The 20,694-nt window shown below is 39.4% G+C and overlaps 2 protein-coding genes across 2 annotated transcripts in view; one reads left to right on the top strand and one right to left on the bottom strand.

Moving 5' to 3' along the window:
* sema4gb (sema domain, immunoglobulin domain (Ig), transmembrane domain (TM) and short cytoplasmic domain, (semaphorin) 4Gb) overlaps positions 1-3,610 on the bottom strand; it is a 34,869-nt gene extending 31,259 nt beyond the window's left edge. Inside the window, exon 1 of the mRNA XM_084342844.1 lies at positions 3,554-3,610. The gene's annotated coding sequence lies outside the window, so the exon portion shown is untranslated. The remainder of the gene's footprint in view (positions 1-3,553) is intronic.
* Positions 3,611-7,535: 3,925 nt separating this feature from the next.
* On the top strand, positions 7,536-16,695 carry mfsd13a (major facilitator superfamily domain containing 13A). Its single transcript, XM_084342331.1, has 9 exons — positions 7,536-7,713; positions 9,766-10,028; positions 10,590-10,669; positions 11,291-11,740; positions 11,860-11,980; positions 12,311-12,407; positions 12,881-13,052; positions 14,159-14,352; positions 14,546-16,695. Exons 2-9 carry the CDS (start codon positions 9,861-9,863, stop codon positions 14,794-14,796), a joined length of 1,533 nt encoding a protein of 510 aa, XP_084198457.1. The 5' UTR covers positions 7,536-7,713; positions 9,766-9,860; the 3' UTR covers positions 14,797-16,695.
* The last annotated feature ends 3,999 nt before the right edge of the window (positions 16,696-20,694 follow it).

The raw sequence follows: 20,694 nt of genomic DNA, 5'->3' as shown, positions 1-20,694 counted from the left end.
AGGCTGGACTGAATGATTTGCAGAAATATCTAGTGTGACATTTCTGCAGAAAGATCGATAAAACAGGTGAGCTATTTTTGTAATTTCCTGTCAAGTGATAGCACTTAAAAACATCGAACACACAACCGTATTTTTGATAATGTTTGTGATAAAGCCATCAGCCAACAAAGACTTTAATAAAGGGATTATATAATATATAAGCCATCCTCGGTTATGATAGTCTTTTTTCTTTCTTTATCCAGAACCTCTGGGAGTTGGCATGCAGCTGAACCATAAATGAGATTACTCGCACATTAAAGGAAGAATGAGTGGGTTCACCCTGCGGGCCTGATTCACTGTGATGTGGAGAAATCTTTAGACACATCTTTTCAGAGAAGCATGAAATTATGATTGTGTCGCAAATAATCTGCCTCTTCGTACACCGAAAATGTCCAGAATTTACGGAGGAAGCGCTGTCCTGTTTTTGGTCCATCAGATGGAGCTCATTTCATCATACAGGCATAATAAAAAATAAGAGTGTGTTGTGATTTTTTGGGACTCAGAGGGAGGGATATATATATATATATATATATATATATTTATAGCTGACAGCGAACTTAAAAAATCAAATGGGCTTTTTTTCCCTGCTGTGTGCCTGAACTATTATTAAATGTATCCTCTGCATAATATGTGTTGACAGATCATCCCCCCATCTTTGTCTTTCCTGAGGTTGAATCATACAGTAAGCTGGAGCCCTCACCAGAGCCACCTCTACTTCGCATCTTTCAGCATATTTTATAAAACAACGCTCATTTTGATTTAAAAAAAATAAGAGGAATTATCTCAAAGGTCGATTTATGACTCATTTGTCTTTAAACTCCATTAAATGAGAGCTCACTCTAGAAAAATAGCTCACTTCAGCCTCTGTCTGCTGTACAGTTCAACCTAATTTGCACATATTTGCTGTTCATTTCTCACATATTCTGATGTGTAAATTGGTGATCTGTAGCACACTTTAATAAGACACGCTTTACGCGTTAAGATCTGCAAAGACTGTTTTTATTAAAGGTTAGTAAACAAGTAAATTGCTAATCCTTTATGAGCTTGTTATGAGGAGAACAGCTCTTGGGTTGCCAGGTTGTGGCTGCGGTTTATCGCTCATTGTTTGGTCTTTTTAGGTCTTTAATTAATCATAAAGTTTCCTCCAAAGGACAGTTTGACCTTTGACCTTCTGTAGAGTGACCGTTTTTTTCACATTGGATGTTGTGGTGGTGATGAGTATTTGACAAGCTGAGAATGAGCCTCAAAAATAACCAAAATCAGCCAAAAAACACTTCTCCTTTTGGATTTTTTCACATGTGACTTTGTTTTAACGACAGCAGGTGAGCCGCGTGTGGAGGAAGCTCGTTGTTAATGACGCAGCCTATCCAAACTATCGAAACCAACGTGGGAATGATTGACATTACGACAACCAAGTGCGCTTCTAAACTTTCAAGAAACAATGATATAGGATGAGCTACACAATCAGTGTGTTTACAGGAGAGACATAATACCAGAGAACATCCGTCTCTCTGTCTGTAAAGTAATAATCACAAAGATTTTCATGTAAATAAATATCTATCGCCTAATGAGGTAACACAATGATGACTGAGTCTATGGCTCACTGATGAAAGCTCTTGCATTTGCTGTAATACCAAAGACGTACACCGGGTGTCGGTGGCGACGCGTTCACCCAGCAGTGATTGGTCGGCCAGAGAGAGAAGCTGGCTCGTACATGACATCACAGTTTTGTTTGTCCTGGTCTCTGCCAGCGTTGTGAGTAAACGTTTACCGTTACTGTTAACTGTCATGGCCGAACAAACAAAGATGAAAGCAGACGATGAAACTTTAGAAAAGGTGCAAATCGCTTTCATGTGGTGTCGTTATGGAAAGCTGCCAACTGACAACTGACGTCACAGGCAACGCTGGATTTCTGGGAAGCAGTGAGGTCCAAAAATACACCTGCAGTTGCTGCTTACGGAAATCTTCGAGATTGCCACTTTAAGTAGCCTAGCATTTTGAAGTATTAGTACTTTACTTGCAGAGGTGTAAATCCCAGGGAGGACAGGGGGGGACACAACCCTTCAGTCTAGAAAAAATATTTAAATGTAAACACAATTATATAACCTCAAAATTACTTATAATATGCTATGAAAGCACTTATAGACACATAAAAGCGAATTTGGGGGTCTCGAAAGAGTCTGTCGTTGATGGCTGAACTTCAGTAAGTAGTTTAAACATTTATTTACTACTCCATTCAATAAAACACATTCATAATTGTCACCAGTCTTCATTTTCTTTGCACTGAATTACAGGTAATTCTTTATGTTACATAGTGTAGCTGACGTGTTTTCAGGTGTTTGATTCGAGTCAATAAGAGAAGGTGTTTCAATTGTCCCCTCAAAGTTTATAGCAAAATTTCTCCCATGTTTACTCGAGTATTTTCATTTTACACTTCTTTACACTTCCTCTCCATTATCTTTGAGAGGAAATAATTGTGCTTTTTCACACATTATCTTACAATGTAGTTACAAGTTATGTTTGGACTTAAGATTTTACATAAATTCAACTGTAGTGTAGGCTGATTATTATAGTAAAACATATCTAAAAGTAAATAAATAGATTAAAAATGGCTCCACCATGAACTACCATGATACTGACTTGCTTTTAACATGTTATTAGCATTAAGCCAATAATACAATATATATATTACATTACAAAACAAGAGTTTGAATGCAGGACTTACAGTTGTAATGGAGTATTTTACATTATTTTACTTTTACTCAAGTAATGGATCTACATACTTCTTCCACTACTGCTCAACACACAGGGAGACTTCTTCCAACCTGGCAACCCAAAATGTTTATAAGGCTTATACATAACTTATTAAGCATTAGTAAATGATGTATTAATCATTAATAAAGCCACGAGTAACAGCTTTTAAGCCCTTTATTAGAAAGTGTTAAACTAAATTATGTCCACAGTTAAAGCTCTTTCATTTTAGAAGTTCTGCTGATGAAGTGTAATAAACTTTTCCACATCTAACCAATGAAGATCAGTCTAACAGACTCTCTCCTCTCTTTCTCCTCTTTGTCTCCTCAGCTTCCATTCACCTTCTCCTTTAGCTCACAGTGAGACAGGAACACACCTAAAACCAGCATATGGCAACACATCAGGCTACATGTGATTTTCCATCAAACCTTCGTCTTTAAGAGCAACGCAGTCAGCTCTAACAGATGCCAACAGAACAAAAACACTTCCGCACACAAAGCTGTGATCCATTGTTACACTTTAACTCCCAAAAAAACAGGTTTATAACGACTCAGCGCGCCGTGGACGTGCAAACATCCACCCATGTGCACCTGTCCGACCTGGACTGCAGCAGCCGAGAGAGAAAACAGCGCCGCACACTCTTTAATCACCTTCACCTGAGCGCAGACACATGTACAGAGAGTGTGCGCGTTGTGGGAAAAAGTGTGAGAAGAAACATTGGAAAGGGTGAGATGGTGAAAAAAAGCGGTGGAGACTGACTCACCTGCGTGTTTCCTGGAGTCCACTAAAAAATCCTCTGGATCGTCCTTTCCGCGGCGAAACACGAGCTCCTCTGCTGCTGCTGCTGCTGCAGTTACCCAATGCACACACACACACACACACACACACACACACACACAACCAAGTCTCCCCCCACCCCCTTGTCACACACACACACACACACACACACTGGATTCATAGCCTATATAAGCTGACCTGCCTTATTTTATGACCATATGGCTTCCTCTTGCAGCTTTCTGTTGTTTTGACACATGCACGTTGACTTTGTAGCATTTAAAATAATATTTAACAATAATAACTCTCAGTTATGTTCTGGTTATTATCAATTGTAGGCCAATAATATTCTGTAGGGGAGAACGGGGTAAGGAGAGCCATTGGGTAGAATAAGTCACTCCCTGTATCTGTGTAACCATAAAATAAGTAATCATGTGACCACAAATTAAGGAAGTAGCTCACGTTATGCAAACCTAAGCAAAAACATATATGTGGCGGACCCTGCCACCTTTCTAGCTTCAAACTGTGTTCTGGGGACCTTATTTTCCTCTGAGAACAGCTTGTTTATCCACTTATGGAAACAGTAAATATTCCTGAGTTTGTAATGTTTTAAATAATAAAAATCTGAGTTTGAATTTCTTCTCCAAAACTACACAGTGCCCCTTTAAAGTAGATGTGTTTTGGACATTATTACATGTTATTTAGGTCACTTTAAAGTACAGAAGGTCATAAACTTGGTATAACTCTTGTTGATATTAACATCTGTCCTGAGTGATCTGATTACAAAGGGATAGCTCTCATACCTGCCATCATAATACATCTCCAGTGACCACTTGCGATGGTTTCCACAAAGAATGTACAGCATTTGCCGAATTTACAGGAAGGCCTAAATAATTAAGAATTTGTCATAGACCGTATTTTAAAACATTTATAACGTGTGTCCTAACTCAACAACTCACAAAATTGAGTGGTTTTTAAAGGGAGTCTGGGGACTTTCTCCGCAGGTGACGAAGAATTAAATTGGTAACTGTTTAACATATTAACAAAACAAGTTGCCAACCACAGCAAGAAACTTGCACACCGCTTTCATGGACTCATTCCCTCAAAATGCAAGAATTTCTGTTCCTATCCTCCTCATTAACCACCTTTGGGCATGTTGTGCATGGGACTAGCTTTGTTTTTCGATGGGACACTGCTCTGAAACTATGATAATTTGATTTCTTGTTTTGATGTTGATAGGTGCACAGAAATCAGAGGTGTATGTAGAAACATTTATTTTAAACAATACACTTTTATGTTGTAGTTAAAACAACCAAAAACTGTCTCATGTTACCCCATCCTATAAATGTCCGATTGATTGTCCGAAAACAGTCATAAAACTGTGATAAACAGACTTTCTTCTAATGTGTCTCCTGTCTGTAAGTCTGATCTGTATCAGTGGGATCTGTGCCTTGTGACTGACCCCTGCTGGAGCAGAGATGGAAAGACAGATAGTCAAATACTTTCCTGCTCCCTTTTCCTTTCTTTAGATTTAGACAGGGATCTGGTCTACTGGTATGTACAATATAATTCAATATACACACCGAGTTCACAGATTAAAAAAAGTTTCTTCTCAAAACACAACCTCGGTAGAAGAATATATACAGATGGTGCAACACTGTTCGGTGGATACTTTACCCAGATAACAGACACATTTGGGGCTAATCAGGGCCACGGTTAGCACCAGTTATGGCCCAGTTACAGCCCAGTTACAGCACTGGCTTTTGTTGTGTGTGACATTTACACTCATTACACTACATTGGAACACTATTGAAAATGAAATAATTTCCAGGGGTGTCTTATTTGGTCTAATCAGAAACACTTTTACATGGAAATGAATACACAAATAAATGTATACCACTTCTCTAAAGGTACACTGAAAAAAATTAAACACTGGATCTACTTAAAAAAAAAATTGAAGTAATCGATCACACAAAATATTTGACATGGAATCAATGTAAATAAATGAATCATGCAAACCATCTTTGAAGGTTGGAGCAAACTGATTATTTTAAGTTGTCTCAAATAAAAAAAACAGTTGTCATTAATTGAAATGTATAGCAAATCGAATTAAAAAAATAGCTTTAAATACATTTTGATCAGTGACTACTCAGGATATATTCCTTCAGAATACATTATGTATTCTAAAAACAAAATCATAACACACACACATATATTTAGGGCCCTATTGTTTTTCAAATGAATATTTTTTAAATATTTTTTAGTCATTTTTAGTCATTTTTATTAATTTCTATATGTAAATATTAGCATGTTAGCTCAATAGCTTCCAGGTCATGTGATCAATTGACTCAAAATCAGTGTGGGATCATGTAACTACACTGGCTGCATGAGATACGCCTCTTGTTTTTACGTTTTACATCTCTAAATATTTTTTAGCAATTTTTATTATTTTTTTAAAATTTTTATATGTAAATATTAGCATGTTAGCTCAATAGCTTCCAGGTCATGTGATCAATTGACTCAAAATCATGTTGGGATCATGTAACTACACTGGCTGCATGAGATACACCTCTTGTTTTTACATTTTACATCTTTTCATATTTCTTATTATTTTTTATTATCTTTTATTAATTTTTATATGTAAATATTAGCATGTTAGCTCAATAGCTTCCAGGTCATGTGATCAATTGACCCAAAATCAGTGTGGGATCATGTAACTACACTGGCTGCATGAGATACGCCTCTCGTTTTTACGTTTTACATCTCTAAATATTTTTTAGTAATTTTTATTAATTTTTATATGTAAATATTAGCATGTTAGCTCAATAGCTTCCAGGTCATGTGATCAATTGACTCAAAATCATGTTGGGATCATGTAACTACACTGGCTGCATGAGTCATGGGTCACCAGATTTGGCCCGTAGCTCGTTACACATGAGTGCGTTAATTCGATACTACAACTGCCCTCATGTGCAGCACGATAGCTCAGTAGCGCCCCCTAACGCCCCCTTATGGCTTTTCCCATTAAGTTTTTTTCATTTCTACGCCTCGTACTTTATTTCACTAGTCCTACAGATTTAACGCCACAGACTTCACACTCACTAAATATCATCTTCAGACCTTGATGATGACACCTTGTCAAAAGCTTTTGCCTCCGATATACATATGTATCATGACCAGACGCACAAAATACCCCCCGGCACCGAAACCCTCAGTCCAACAGGAAGTCGGCCACTTTGGTTCACAGCGGCCATTTTGTCAAACGTGAAGCCCCGCCTCCTACATGCGCATACACTAACGAATTTCTGCAAGCATAAGTATTGTGACCAAACGCACAAAAAAGCCTCTTGGACCCATAACCTCAGTCCAACGGGAAGTTTGCCATTTTGGTTCAAAGTTGAGATGTTGCCGCCATTTCCACCCATTTCCATGGCTCGTACTTTAATTAACTTGCCCTACAGATTTAACGCCACAGACTTCACAGTCACTAAGACTCATCCTCATACCTTGATGATGAAAAGTGGTAAAAAGCTTTCGCACACGTTATTCCTGGTGGGCATGACAGTCTGAACTTTCAATGCTTGGCCACTGGAGGAGCCATGTCAATGTGTGGTGTGTCCGTTCATCGCTGCTTGCAGCTTTAATTGTGTATATATTTGTGTGTGTCTATATATTTATATATTTGTGTATATATTTTTGTGTATTTATATCTGTATACATGTTTATCTATACAAATATATATATTTTTATATATATATATATTTTGTTGTCTTCACTTGTTTTTTGAAAGCTTTTTTTTCACTCTTTGATTTCTTGTTAGAAATAAAAATATATCCATCAATCAATCAATCAATCAATCAACACTTTTTGCCTTAGATGTGTGCGCGCTCCCGCGAGGCACGCTCCGCCGGAAGTTCAGTGGAACCGGAGTGGAGCAGCAGCTGGTGGTCTCGTGTCGTCACGGCTGTGAGTAACCGGCTGTAACTGTCATGACGTGGTCGGTCTGTCTGCCTGCATTGTGCTGGTCGCCGTCCAGTGATCGAGACGCTGCAGCCGCTGACTAGCAGAGGAACCGGGGCAGACAAGTCAGCTTCCCACCGACACACACACACACGATTCATCCGGTGTGGTTAACAGCTCTTCTGCCGGGTACGTGACACATTTTTTAGCTTTTATCCTCGAAGCTAGTTGTAAATGTGTTTATTAACTAACCGGTTAGCTAGTGCTAGCATTTAACTAAGGCTAGCTGGTGCTAACCATTAGCGGAAGTTGGCTACGTTTTCCAGCCGAATCACAGATAATCATAACAGGTAGTTATCGATTTTTTTTTTTTTATGGGAAGACACAGCCGACTAACTGTTACACGACATTTGGGGTGTAAGTTGTTGTTTTTAATGGCCGAGTACGACAATAACGTTAGTCCAAGTGTATTAATTAACTAGCTAACTTGCTAGCTTAGTTAGCTGGTAGTAACCCTACGCGATAGCGTTGGTGAATAATGTTAATAATCAGAATAATCTGTTTGTTTGACACCTGGTTTTCAATTTAAACACTCCTTGTCCTTTACAGCGTGTGTCCTTTTATTTATGTGATGGCTCACTTACATTACAGGACGCTATGTATGCTTGTGTTACACGTTTGTTGATTTATAATATTGCTATCAAATGCTAATACTGTTGTAGTGCACTGGTTGTTGCTGACAGACATTTTGAACAGGACTGTTGCTTTCAGTTTCAGTATTATTAACCACATGTACAGTGTAATCTGTATGTGTGCAACAAGTGATACATGGGATGGCGGATGTTCCCCAATCAGTGCTGAGATCTGGTGTCACCAGCTCAGTCACCATGTTTGGCTGCTTTATCTTTTGGCTATCAGAGTGAATACAACAGGTTCATCAAAGAAAACCTCTCTTCTCTGAATCTGCTGTGGCTGAGAGGACATGAATTGGTTATTTGTAGATCCAAGTCCCGCTCTGTCGCCTGTTACCAAGCAGACCACTTCTGATTTAGTAAGATATGTGCTAGAGATGTGATACGGTGCGGCCAGATGAGCGTTATCCTGCCTCACTACTTGGATCAGATAGGAACAGAGTTAGGAGGCTGCTTCGGCCAAGTTTTCTATCTCAGTCAGATCGTGATATGAAGCTGCGGGTTTGCAACGTTGCTTAGACACTTCGTTGTGGTTGTCTCTTTCAGACAGTATCAAACAACACCTTGAGACACTGTTATTGTGAGATATAATGTGACTTTCTCCGCTGAAGATATGAGAGAATGTTTATGTTCATAGTCGAGGCAAGTCTGAGCTTGTGGGAGTCAGGTGTGACTGCGAAGTAAGATGCCTGTTGGTGGTTTTTAAGTGAATTCTTCTCCCAAGGGTGCTACGTGTGAGACTGCAGCAGGGACTTCAAAAAGGAAGTGAAACAATCCCGGTGACTTAAAAAAACTGCTGCAGGATTTGCATTCATGGAGGGGAACTCGGTTTGTTTGGCAAAAGACAGAATTTCACAAGGATGTGTGACATGGAGACAACTTTTAGATTTGTGCTATTTAAGCCAGCGCTTTCTTTATCGTAAGAAGTAGTTTTCCCTTTAGCATTTACAGACGCTCATCACACCCTAAGAATGCAGTGTTGAATGTGACACCTGAGGGCAATAAGGCACAATGAAAGAACTTGAAAGAGCTAAAATAAAAGACTGGGTATCATATGACCTTCCTTTTTGTCATTTCACTGTGAAGGAAACCAGCTTTTATGGGGACTCATTGGTGGTGTGTTAGAGGAGAGCTCACGAAAATAACAGAGGAAAATAACAGCTAACACACACACACACACACACACACACACACACACACACACACACACGCCAAAGCTGGGTGTGGTCCAGAGGAGAAGGGAACTGTGGCCCCCAGCCTAACCAACTTTAATGAGTACTTACGGTACTGTTGCTGTGGAAATAGCTCCCCTTTGGTCTGCTCAAACTCTGCAGAGTCGGAGAAACCTTAATATTACTTTGTGTTGCTCATGTTGCGATGCTGTACTAACTTCCAGTAATACTCGGAAAAATCTTAAGCGTATTCAGATTCAGAGTGTTCAGTTATACTTCATGGTGAAAGTATATATTTTCTGAGTCTGATGAACTGAAAATAACTTAATGGATGTTCCTATCATGTCTAAATGGGTTTATTCACTTGTTCTTTGCAGGTGACGATGAGGTGGTGACCCTGGGTCGGCCAGGCCGTGAGATGATTGCAGCTTGGCACAGAGAAGAGACGGAGCAGAGTGATTGAGATAGAAGAATGGGCAGGAGCGTCTCGAGCTTCTGGCAAGGCGTCTTCTCCACTGCAGTGCTCTATGGCTCTTTGGCCTTGTTTACCTCCATTCTCCACAATGTGTTCCTCCTGTACTATGTGGAGACGTTTGTGTCCATCTACAAGATCGATAAAATCTCTTTCTGGGTGGGAGAGGTGAGTGACAACGACTTTGATCTGTAGCTGTGTGTGTTAAACACGTGATCTAAATGCTGACTTGTAGTCCAGGCTTGAAATGTAGTTATAATTTAGTAACACGTAGCCAGTAACACGTGATTGTCGCTTTGGTCCTTCAAACCAGTTTGGTAGTCGGCCACCATGTTCAGCCACAGTTCTCTATCTTTAAAACCATTTGGGTTTGAGAAAATGTAATGAGGACAGAAACCTCCCTCTAGTTTCGTGTGGAAAATTACAGGTCATGATGTCTGTTTTCATTTTAGTTTTTTTGGTGAAGCAAGATTAAACATAAGTGGTTGGGTCTTGATGTCTTGTTAGCTTGTACCATTTTTTGACATTACCATTCTGTAAATTGTGTATGACTCACAGACAACAAACCGTAAGTAGCTAGCATATTGCCGAGTTCTACTTTAAATTTAAAAAAATAATACAACTGTATTGTCATCCCACACGAGTTCCTCATCTTATAGCTTAGCAGAAAACCATCTTCATCCTTTATTTATTGATTTTTAAAAAGCATTCCTGTCTTCTGCTCCACAGACGGTGTTCCTCATATGGAACAGTCTGAATGACCCTCTCTTCGGCTGGCTGAGTGATCGCGCCTTCCTCAGCTCTCCTCAGTAAGTCTCCATCCTGACTTCTTCTTCCTTCTTTATTCTCTGAGAAAACACTGCGGTAAATAAGGGTTTCCCACCCAGAAAACATTTAAAACATCGCAAAACTTACTCCCTAAATTAGGCTTGCATTGATTACAACAGAACATACATTACGAGAATAAGCCGTGATATTAGCTGATTACCACTGTGTTTCCTGCACACATTACCCTACAACTTCTCAGACCTAAAACATTTATACACACTTAAACGTGTAAATGTTTGAGCGTAAACTCTTGTATCAGCTGCAGTGATGCTCATGGAGCAAAGTCAACACTTTAGAGCGACAGTTGTCAAACAAAAAGCTGCCATCTTTGTTTGTATTTCCATCAGCATTATGCACCTGGTGACTCTTTATTGGCACAAGGTGATAACGTGTTCTGCATCCTTCAACGTGATTCAGTGTTGGTAGCAATGACGTGCACCATTTCCACTTTTATTTATTTATTTATTGTCCTTTTTATGATGGTTTTTGTAGATTTTATGGTGTTAATGTTGATTTTATAGATATATATATATAGGTGGTTATACAGTATAATAGTATCAACCATACCAAAGTGACTATCTTTTGTTTGCTGTTCCACTCAGGTCAGGCCCTCCGATCACGACTCCAGAGGTGGTGCTGAAGCGGCTGCAATCCCTCTCCACAAATGGCCCTCTCTTCGCTCTCTCCTTCCTGGCGTTCTGGGTGGCGTGGGCCAGACCGGGCCTGCAGTTCCTGCTGTGCCTGTGTCTGTACGACGGCTTCCTCACTCTGGTGGACCTCCACCACAGCGCCCTGCTGGCCGACCTCGCCGTGTCCGCCGCAGATCGCACACGCCTCAACTTCCACTGCTCCGTGTTCAGCGCTTTGGGCTCGTTCTCGGTCTTTCTGTCTTACTCCTTCTGGGACAAGGAAGATTTCTACTTTTTCCGTCTCTTCTGCATGACTCTGGCAGCTTTTTCCATCTTGGGCTTTTTCTTGGTGTCTCGGTTGCTATGCGATCGTTTCCAAAAGGAAGTCCTTCACAGACAGGATGAGGCACAGACACTCAAAGAGTAAGGATTTACTAAAGGTCTTTAAATTCTCAATTACTTTGGTTGAGATGTTTTCAGTCTGTCTTGTTATCTTTCCTTTTTATCTCACTCCTCCTGTCGTTTTCTTTGGCTCTTCCCAGGCTGAGTGTTGGACATGCTCCACTTACCCATCCAGAAAAACCTGTCACCATCGGGCAGTACCTCAAACAGCTCTCCAAACACAGGAACTTCATGTGGTTTGTGTCCATGAACCTCGTCCAGGTAAGATGCTTATCACATGGGACGTGCTACAGGTGCTGAGAGGGATAAAATGGAAAGACCTGATTAACATGGCCTTCTTAAAAGGCAAAAATATTAGAATTACCATTCGATTATATGGACAAAGTTAATTTTGTGCTTGTTAACACAGCAGTCTTGTATAAACATTGTACAGCATTTATAAAAGTATGTAAAATAACCAAAGGCAGGGTTGGACAGTGACGTAGTACATTTACTTAAGTACAAATTGTACTTCTTTACTTTATTTATTTGTTTCTTTTGGAAACTTGTGACTTTCAGTCTGACATTTTGAAGTATGTGCTCTCTCTACAGGTGTTTCACTGCCATTTCAACAGCAACTTCTTCCCTCTCTTCCTGGAACATCTCCTTTCGGACAATATTTCTGCCTCCACTGGCTCAATCTTACTGGGTAAGATCTCGTGAAGAGACCGGAATAACTCACACACTCAAGTCTTTTTAATCAACAGTTGGTAGTCTTACAGCTAGGCCACACAAACGGCAGTAATTATGACATGTAAGGTTGATCGTTTTTTAAGGAAATTACAAAAGGTGATGTTGCCGTTACTTGCATCATGCAGGCTTTTGACATACAAGCTTTTTTTTAGTATTACAAGCACATTTTAGTTGCCAATAATTGGATGAAAATGTAGATGCAGCTTGATGAATTCATCTGATTTTGCCCCAAAAATCTTCATCCATGACAGAAAAGCAGTGAAATGTCTGAAATATATCTCCTGAATCATTATGGACCGCTCTAATTGAGTCTAAAACAGAAAAGATTTCTATTTTCATATTGATTTGCTGTCTTTTTGTTTTAATCACTATTGTTTCTGCTGATTTTTCCTTTTTAAAAAATATGGCTCTGCTTCTGCTCCCACGCAGGCATCTCTTACATTGCCCCCCACCTGAACAACTTGTATTTCCTGACACTGTGCCAGCGTTACGGGGTTTACCAGGTTATCCGCTGGCTATTTATGCTCAAACTGGGACTTAGTGTGGCTATGCTGCTGGCGGGGGCTGACCACATTTATCTGCTGTGCATCTTCATTGCTAGGTATGGCCACGCACACACATCAGTGCACGCTTCAGGGACCTGATGCGTGACAGCTTTTTGTTTGCTTGTTTGTTTTTCAGGGTTTAATATTTGCGAAGCTGAATACACAGACACACTAAAACACATGCAGAGGACGAGTAGTGTCCAAGGTTGACTCACCATTCGTTACATGCTGTATTCAAATATCATGCTACAAGAATTCCTTTTTTACTTCTTAAATTAAACTTTGCTCCGATGTGTGCCTGTATTTATGCAGCCCAAAATAATTCTCATTCATTTATTGAGAACATTGAAGGGTGACCCTTATTTACAATGACATTGAGTCGATTGCATAGCAAAGAAAACAAGGGAAAAAACAACATCAGAGAGATACACTGACAGAAAGAAAAGGCATATTTAAAGCATTTAAAACTTGATATTATTGCGGATAATGTTACAGATAAATTAAGAGTTTAAATGTTACATAAAATACCGTAAAAGCCCTAAAACTTTGCAACTATGGTTAAGAATCTGATAGATAAATTCAGATAATTACAATATAAAATGAAAATACAGTTATGTGAATTGAGGATCCTTCGTCCCTCTTCAGTTTTCTTTAGGCGGTTAGGCGTCTTATTCCATTATTGATGTCAAATATTTTCTTTTAGTGAACAACAATGCTATCAAACGCTCTCTTAAGCACTCAGCAGCTGAGCCTTGACGGAGTGTGTGGTTAGTCATACTGTTCACAGTTGTGGTAGTTGTTCAACGGGGTGTGAGGGCTTTTGGTTCTTTCTCTCAAACCTTGAGGCTGAGCTGATACTAAAACACGTCAGCCACAAGTGATAAAGTTCTCGCTGTGTTTCACATAATGAAATGTGGTTTTGAATACAGGGGCACACCTAAGCATGCTGTGTTACATCAGGAGCTGCAACCATTTCCCTCCTTAGAAACAAACAAATGAATATTATGAATGGTAATTGACACACTTTAGTTAATGGGAATAATGTGAGGACGAATTGAACAACCTGCCCTTGATAATCAACTGGTTTAAACACCTGTTTACGTTACAAAACATCTTTCAAAACAAAGACTGTAACGTGTCTTCTCTTCCCCTTCCTGCCTAGTAACCGGGTGTTTACAGAGGGGACGTGCAAGCTGCTGAAACTGGTTATTTCCGATCTGGTGGACGAGGACTTTGTGGTCAACCGGCGTCAGCAGGCCGCCTCTGCGCTGCTCTTCGGGATGGTTAACTTGTTAACCAAACCTGGCCAGACATTCGCCCCTCTCATCGGCACCTGGCTCCTTTGTGTTTACACAGGTACAGGCAGCACTTATTCTCACTCTAACGTGGTTTGTTTTTTGTTTTTGATGGAAATATTACCTTTCACTAGATGATGGGCGAGTGCAAACTTGCTTACTAGCTTTGGATCCAGATCAGTGGATCTTTGTACTCGCTCAGCAATACCAGCCACCTGCATACACTGAAGGAACTACTTTTTTCTCCTCCACAGGTTATGATATTTTCGAGAGGGAACCTGTGAAGGACTCTCTGGTTTCTGTGCCTGACGTTGCCTCCGGCTCAGGGACGCCGCCTCTGCGCCTGGGCTGCTTCTACATGTTGGTGTTTGTGCCTATCACCTGTGCCCTGCTCCAGCTGGCCGCCTGGTCTCGCTTCACGCTTCACGGCCGCAAGCTGCAAGGGATCAAGACCCTGAGGCAAGGAGCGCAACACGGCCACCTTATCGATGTCAAGGCCATATGAACTGAAAAGAGCTGCCCGAAGCTGCACACAGACACTTTTACAGTTTTACAGAGGATGAAGCAGGAGGCTGCTCTGATGTCGTCAGCGTGGTGTGCACAAATATGAACCGCTACACTGCATGTGGCTGTGTGGACAGGACAAATCCTACTAGGAAGAACACAAAACATAAAACAAAAAAACCTGCCTTATTTTTTATATTAAAATATTAACCTATATTTATATTGAACAGATGACCAAAAGTCGAACCAATCAGTCCTTTTGGATGAAGACCGACCAAGGTGACAAGTTGTCATGGTGCACGCCAAAGATGGGGTGCCCTCTTTAAGACTGTTTTGTAAAGCATCAATCCGGTCTAAAACTGAAGTTCTCAACCTTTTCAAGTTGCGCCCGTTCCTTAAACATCCTGTTGGTGTTCAGTGCCACCAAACACCGGTACTTTTAATGCACAACATCCTGAAAGTGCCAAAATAGAAATGTTCACATGTGGTATCAGCATGCGTTCTGAGTGATCCGATCTACAGCTGTGAACACCCTAAAGACTCATTGAGATCCCATCACTCCACATTCAGAGGTGGCCACATCGGAGGACCACCTACTAAACTGACGTCCTCCGCATAACAATAAGAAGAAGCCACAACTACAGGCAGAATGGATTAAACACTGACTGATTTCCATTTGGTTCACTGTAATGTAAATTACATGTTTGGCCTCTCTTAACCTCCCAATTTAAGCAGCAGATGCTTGTGAACGCACCATTGAACTAGTAACGGCAGTATCCCAGACTCCCTTAACACATCTCATGATTTTAAGAGTTGTTGCATGAGGAGAAACTTAATGAACTTTGTTAAAAGGCTATGATAAATTCTAACGTTTTGCTCCCTTCTTGTAAATTCGGCATTAAATACAAAACATTAAGATGTTTCTTTACTTGTGAAAAATATCAGTTTGTCGCACCGTCGCAAGATTCAGGAAACGGTAACTAATTAAGGCTACTTTTTTTGACACCTGTCGAAACAGTCCCCAGACTCCCTTGAAAAAACGCTACATTTTGAAACTTGTTGCGTTAGGAGAAACTTTATAGACTTTATGAAACACTGTCTACAACAAAGTATGAACTATTTAGGCCTACTTCTTGATTCTGCAAACATTCTGACGAAGATATTTCTTTCTTTGTGTAAAGAAATCGGTTTGCGCCTGTGATGTGGGTGTATTTTTGCATATAGAGCAGGGAAGTGGATCAAGACATACTTAATGCCAGGTGTGAATTGACGGGCTTCAAGCTGTCCACTTGTAATCCGATCACACAGAGCGCATGGTAAAAACAAATGTAAACAAAGACACACTCAATAAAATCTACTTTGAAAATCTGGCAACCCCTGGAGATGACCTTGTGACCCACAGGTTGAGAACCAATGGTTTGATTGGCCTTGCTGTCGGGTAATCTCTCAGTGACATCAGCCCGATATATTAAAAACCTGGAGGTTTTATCACAGAGATCCAGTTCTGATGTTGTTAACAAAAGATAAAGAAAATGAAATAAAATTGTGTCATTGTGTTCAGAGTGGTATTGATACTGCATGGAACCTGCACTTGAGAGCTGATTAACTGTCTTACTGTTTTACATTTACACAGATCGCCCTGCCAGTTTTGATGTTGAGAACTGTATTTTCTGAAACGTTTCGTGTTGATGATGATGTTTTTGCACAAAACTGCCATTTGTCTGTTGTACTTCTAACATTCGGATTGTGACATACTTTATGTACTGTAATGGTGAACATTGGAATAAGGAAATGATGCTGGTGACCGTATCGTCAGCTCACTTTTGTAATTTTTCAGATTATACAAAGAATGTGAGGCATTAATACAAATAAACCTCATCTGTGTTGAAAGTCGACCAAATTCTGCTGTGCTGTGAAATCTTTTTATCACCTGGAAGATGAAACTTTGCAAAGGAAGACTGACGTTTTTCTTAATCGGTACGCATAACTGAAATATTATAATGTCAGACTTTTTGATCGTGCAAAATCTGACATAGGGAAGTAAAAACACAAGTCTTCTCTGGAAGTGTTGATCCTGGAAGTCGAAGGTGTTACTCACAACTACAATATGAGTCACCAAACATTTGTGGTTTCAGTTACTTCCTCAAGTAGTCTTAGTTGCGAGAAAATAAACATCAAGATGTTTGTGTATGTAAAGGACATTTACAGGCCTCATTATAAAGATAATTGTGACTATTACTGTGAATTTAGAAAGACATTTATATATTTGAAGAGCTAGAGGAACTGATGCAGTCAGTTTGATTTCACTGCAGTCATACTTTGTTTATAATGCACCCACCGCTGTTCAGTAACGTCCAACAAAAGACTGTAAGCTAATAGGCCATTGTTTCCTGCAGAACCTCAGCCCTGATTAGAGGGGGATTATTTTGTGTTTATGACAACGACCAGCTAGAGCTCCATGTGAAAAATGCTTCTCCAAGCTGATTACTTTGGTAAACACACTTATTTACTGAAGGAACATGTAACAATAAAGCACAAAACTGAAATAATAAAGTTCTTAAAACTAGATTTGCATACAAGCAGTGATGGAATGTAACTAGGTACATTTACTTGAGAATCAGATTTTTAAAAATGATTTCAATAATCTGACAAATGCTGAATATCAGATATATAGATAGATATAAAGAAGTGTATAGTACATAAATATGTGTAAATACATGTATAATTTTCATTTTTGCATGCAAGGACCACTCTCAAGACAGAGCCTCAAGACTGGGCAATAAACCGTGTTAAGGACTTCAATAAACTAGAATAAACCACTTAACAAAAAGTGTACCTGGGGCTCTCAGGGGCCACATATGACTGTCTTTGTGACTTCATTAGTACTAGCTGTATGCTGTAACCCGTGTTACAACCATTTTTTTTGCTGGAACTTCACAAAATAATGTTTTCATCACAGGGTAGGGCCTCAGTGAGAGCAGGAGTCAACAAAGATTAGAGGAAAAAGAAAAATATATACATTGTTTTCTTTAAAAACTGTATAAGACGACTTCATCTCCTCAGTCGAAGCTTCATCTTGCCCATTTCGAGGAGCTGTGAACTAGCATAAAGGCGTACTCTTGACAGGTCTTCTGTTTAAGGCTGTGTTTTCACGGTTAAATCGATTCATGAACGGTTATTTTTTAACACGACAGAACTTTAACGACAAATCTAAAGAAACATTTCACATTTTAGCATTTAACGACGACTAGCACCGACTCTTTGTACTGGGAAGCTTCCTGTGCGAAGACGGAAGTAGCCGGAGATAATCCTCTCTTTGTTTTTACTCGCTGCGGGCGTACAGCGCATGCGTGCGGTTTCTAGCTCTATTATTTTATTTAATGTTAACGTTAATCCGTTGATTTTTATGTCATGATTAAGACTATTAATTATTTGTCGGACAGCGATGTGTATTTTGTAAAGCAAAGCTCTCCAACTGCCGTATGTAACCGAGTTCAACGTATCGTTACCCATCATGCATCACTCGCAACAATTCGTACAATTCTGGTTAAATCTATCGTGTAACTAGATTAAAATATTGTATCGCTTGCCTGAATATAAAACGGTTAATCAATGCTGTCTTCATATGTGAAGACTAAACACGACAAAAAAAGTTGTATCCGCGTAGCGCACCATCACTGGAGGGTGTATGCCCGAGAATGACCTGGCTCGCTCAGACAGTAAAGGGGCAGTACACTCATGTTTCTCTTCAGATCGTATAAATCTTTCGCCTTTTACTAAAGATTTCCGTGGAGAGGAACATTATGAGTTCAAGCTAATTTTTTGATGCCCTGCCTCGTGCGGGGCTTCCTCTACTGTCAAAGAAAACCAAAACTACAAGTTTACTTAAAAATAAACTACAGTAGTATGTTTTGTAGTACTATGATGCAAGTGTCGACGTTGCAACAAAGTATAAATAACCATCAACACGTATATAAGTGGTACCTTTAATGTATTTTATATCGAGACAGTATATATGTATAACGAAAGCTCATCATACAAGAACAGCAACCAAGAAAACATAAGAAATAGAATTAATAAATGATAATAAAACAATATTATAATTAAAAAAAGTGAAAGAATACAACATCCTTCATTTAACATAGTGCAGCCGTCACGTTTCAGCGTGTTGGTGGCACAAATGTCCAAAGTTACTTGGAGTTAAAGTTAGTCCACTTCTGTTAAAGCTCCTATTTATAAGAAAAGCTGATTTTTGAGTCCGGCTGGTGGCCGACCGGTCCAACTACCCCGCATGAGACTCACATATCAACTTTTCTTACGAATAGGACTTTTAATAGGAGATTTTTATGCCCAAACTGACCTTAAAGGACAACACAGTTTCATACTGTTCTAGTTTGTTTGTATGTGGCGGACCCTGCCACCTTTCTAGCTTCAAACAGAGTTCTGGGGACCTTATTTTCCTCTGAGAGCAGCTTGTTTATGGAAATAATTAATATTTTGAGTTTGTATTATTTCCTCATTAATATTGTAAATATAAGATATTTCTAGTGCCCCTTTACTGTATGTTTGAGTAAAATTACAGACAAAAAATACTCACAAAAATACAAAGAATTACTTGATTACAGTAACTTGAGTAGATGTAATTAGTTACTACAACCTTATCATTACAAAACACCAGTTGTACATAAAAAAGGCATTAAAATTGCTGTAAAACAAAGAAAAGTGAAAAGTTTTCCTTGATATAGACGCTGTAAATTAGTAATTACATTATAAAATATGAATTATGAAAACATTTCCTCAGGGTAAGAGTTTTGTCTTTAATAGTGCACGATTAATCTGACATCCTGTACATGAATATGAAGAGTTTTGTCTTCATAAATAGAAAATTTGGTTGTATTTGAGCTGAAAATCCAGCAGAGGACACACTTGTTGAGGCAAAGCTCTGCTGACAGCAGCAATAAATGCACATTCAAATCCAAATCTACTGCACCTTCTTCTGTTTTACTGACATTTACTCTGAGGTCTTGTTTTACAGTCACAATGAGAACACATCTTAGTTTTAAATGATTGTTTGCGTTCTTCTGTGTGCCCATCATCTGCTTAAAATAAGTCTAAAATAAAGGCCATAAATCTGCTTTAATGTTTTGTTTTTATTCCAAACAAGTCCGTTTAGTTTTTTAGTCATGATGTGCAACTCTTTCCAGTCCGCCCTCTGACAGGGAGCTGCCATAAAAAGATACGAATTATGAAGAATACACTGGGAAGTATGGCTAAAATCAGACTTCCCATTTCTTGCGGCTGCGGTGCTGTAATGTATCACCGGTCGCCGCTGTCAGTAAAGAGAAACACACGCTCACACAGAACAGGAAACAAGAGCGTGGTAGTCGAGCAGAAACAATACATGAGAGCAGCAGTTTGAGCTCCTGAGAAACAAAACTGCTTCAAGGTTTGTTCGAGAGGCGTCCAATGACGGGAGATTTTCTTGGAAACTAAATCAGGCAAGTAGACAAAATATTATCCCACACTGAAGCGTCGGGATGTGCATTTCTGTCCTTGTTGAGTCTGTTTTAAGCTTAACAGTGTCCTCCAATTAATTTGAGGCGCACAGACTCTCCTTCCTTTTGGAAAATAATACAGAAGTAGCTACATTTTCATGATATTATGGGTTAAATTTAACTTAACTCAGTGAAGTAATTTACAAAATGTTGGTTAACTATTTACACATTTAATTTAGCATATTTTGGAGAATTTTATACAATTTAATCAGGTATAAGTTCACTCATGCCTGTTAAAAATAAGATGTAAATGTTAAGATTTAATAATATGCATGTGGAATAGCAGCTAACCCTGACATCCTGTTGTCTCTTTGTATTATGTGTGCTACAGGGGACGACTGAGC

Source organism: Pagrus pagrus (genome assembly GCF_965226575.1).
Source record: "Pagrus pagrus genome assembly, chromosome: 21".
Taxonomy (NCBI): domain Eukaryota; kingdom Metazoa; phylum Chordata; class Actinopteri; order Spariformes; family Sparidae; genus Pagrus; species Pagrus pagrus.
This window is presented reverse-complemented; position numbering and strand designations above follow the sequence as displayed.

What these genes read in the sequence shown, in the direction of transcription:
- mfsd13a (XM_084342331.1), top strand. Translation starts at nt 9,861, where the DNA reads ATGGGCAGGAGCGTCTCGAGCTTCTGGCAAGGCGTCTTCTCCACTGCA. An exon ending in CACTGGCTCAATCTTACTGG is followed by an intron (nt 12,408 to 12,880) that starts GTAAGATCTCGT and finishes GCTCCCACGCAG; the next exon opens with GCATCTCTTACATTGCCCCC. An exon ending in GCTCCTTTGTGTTTACACAG is followed by an intron (nt 14,353 to 14,545) that starts GTACAGGCAGCA and finishes TCTCCTCCACAG; the next exon opens with GTTATGATATTTTCGAGAGG.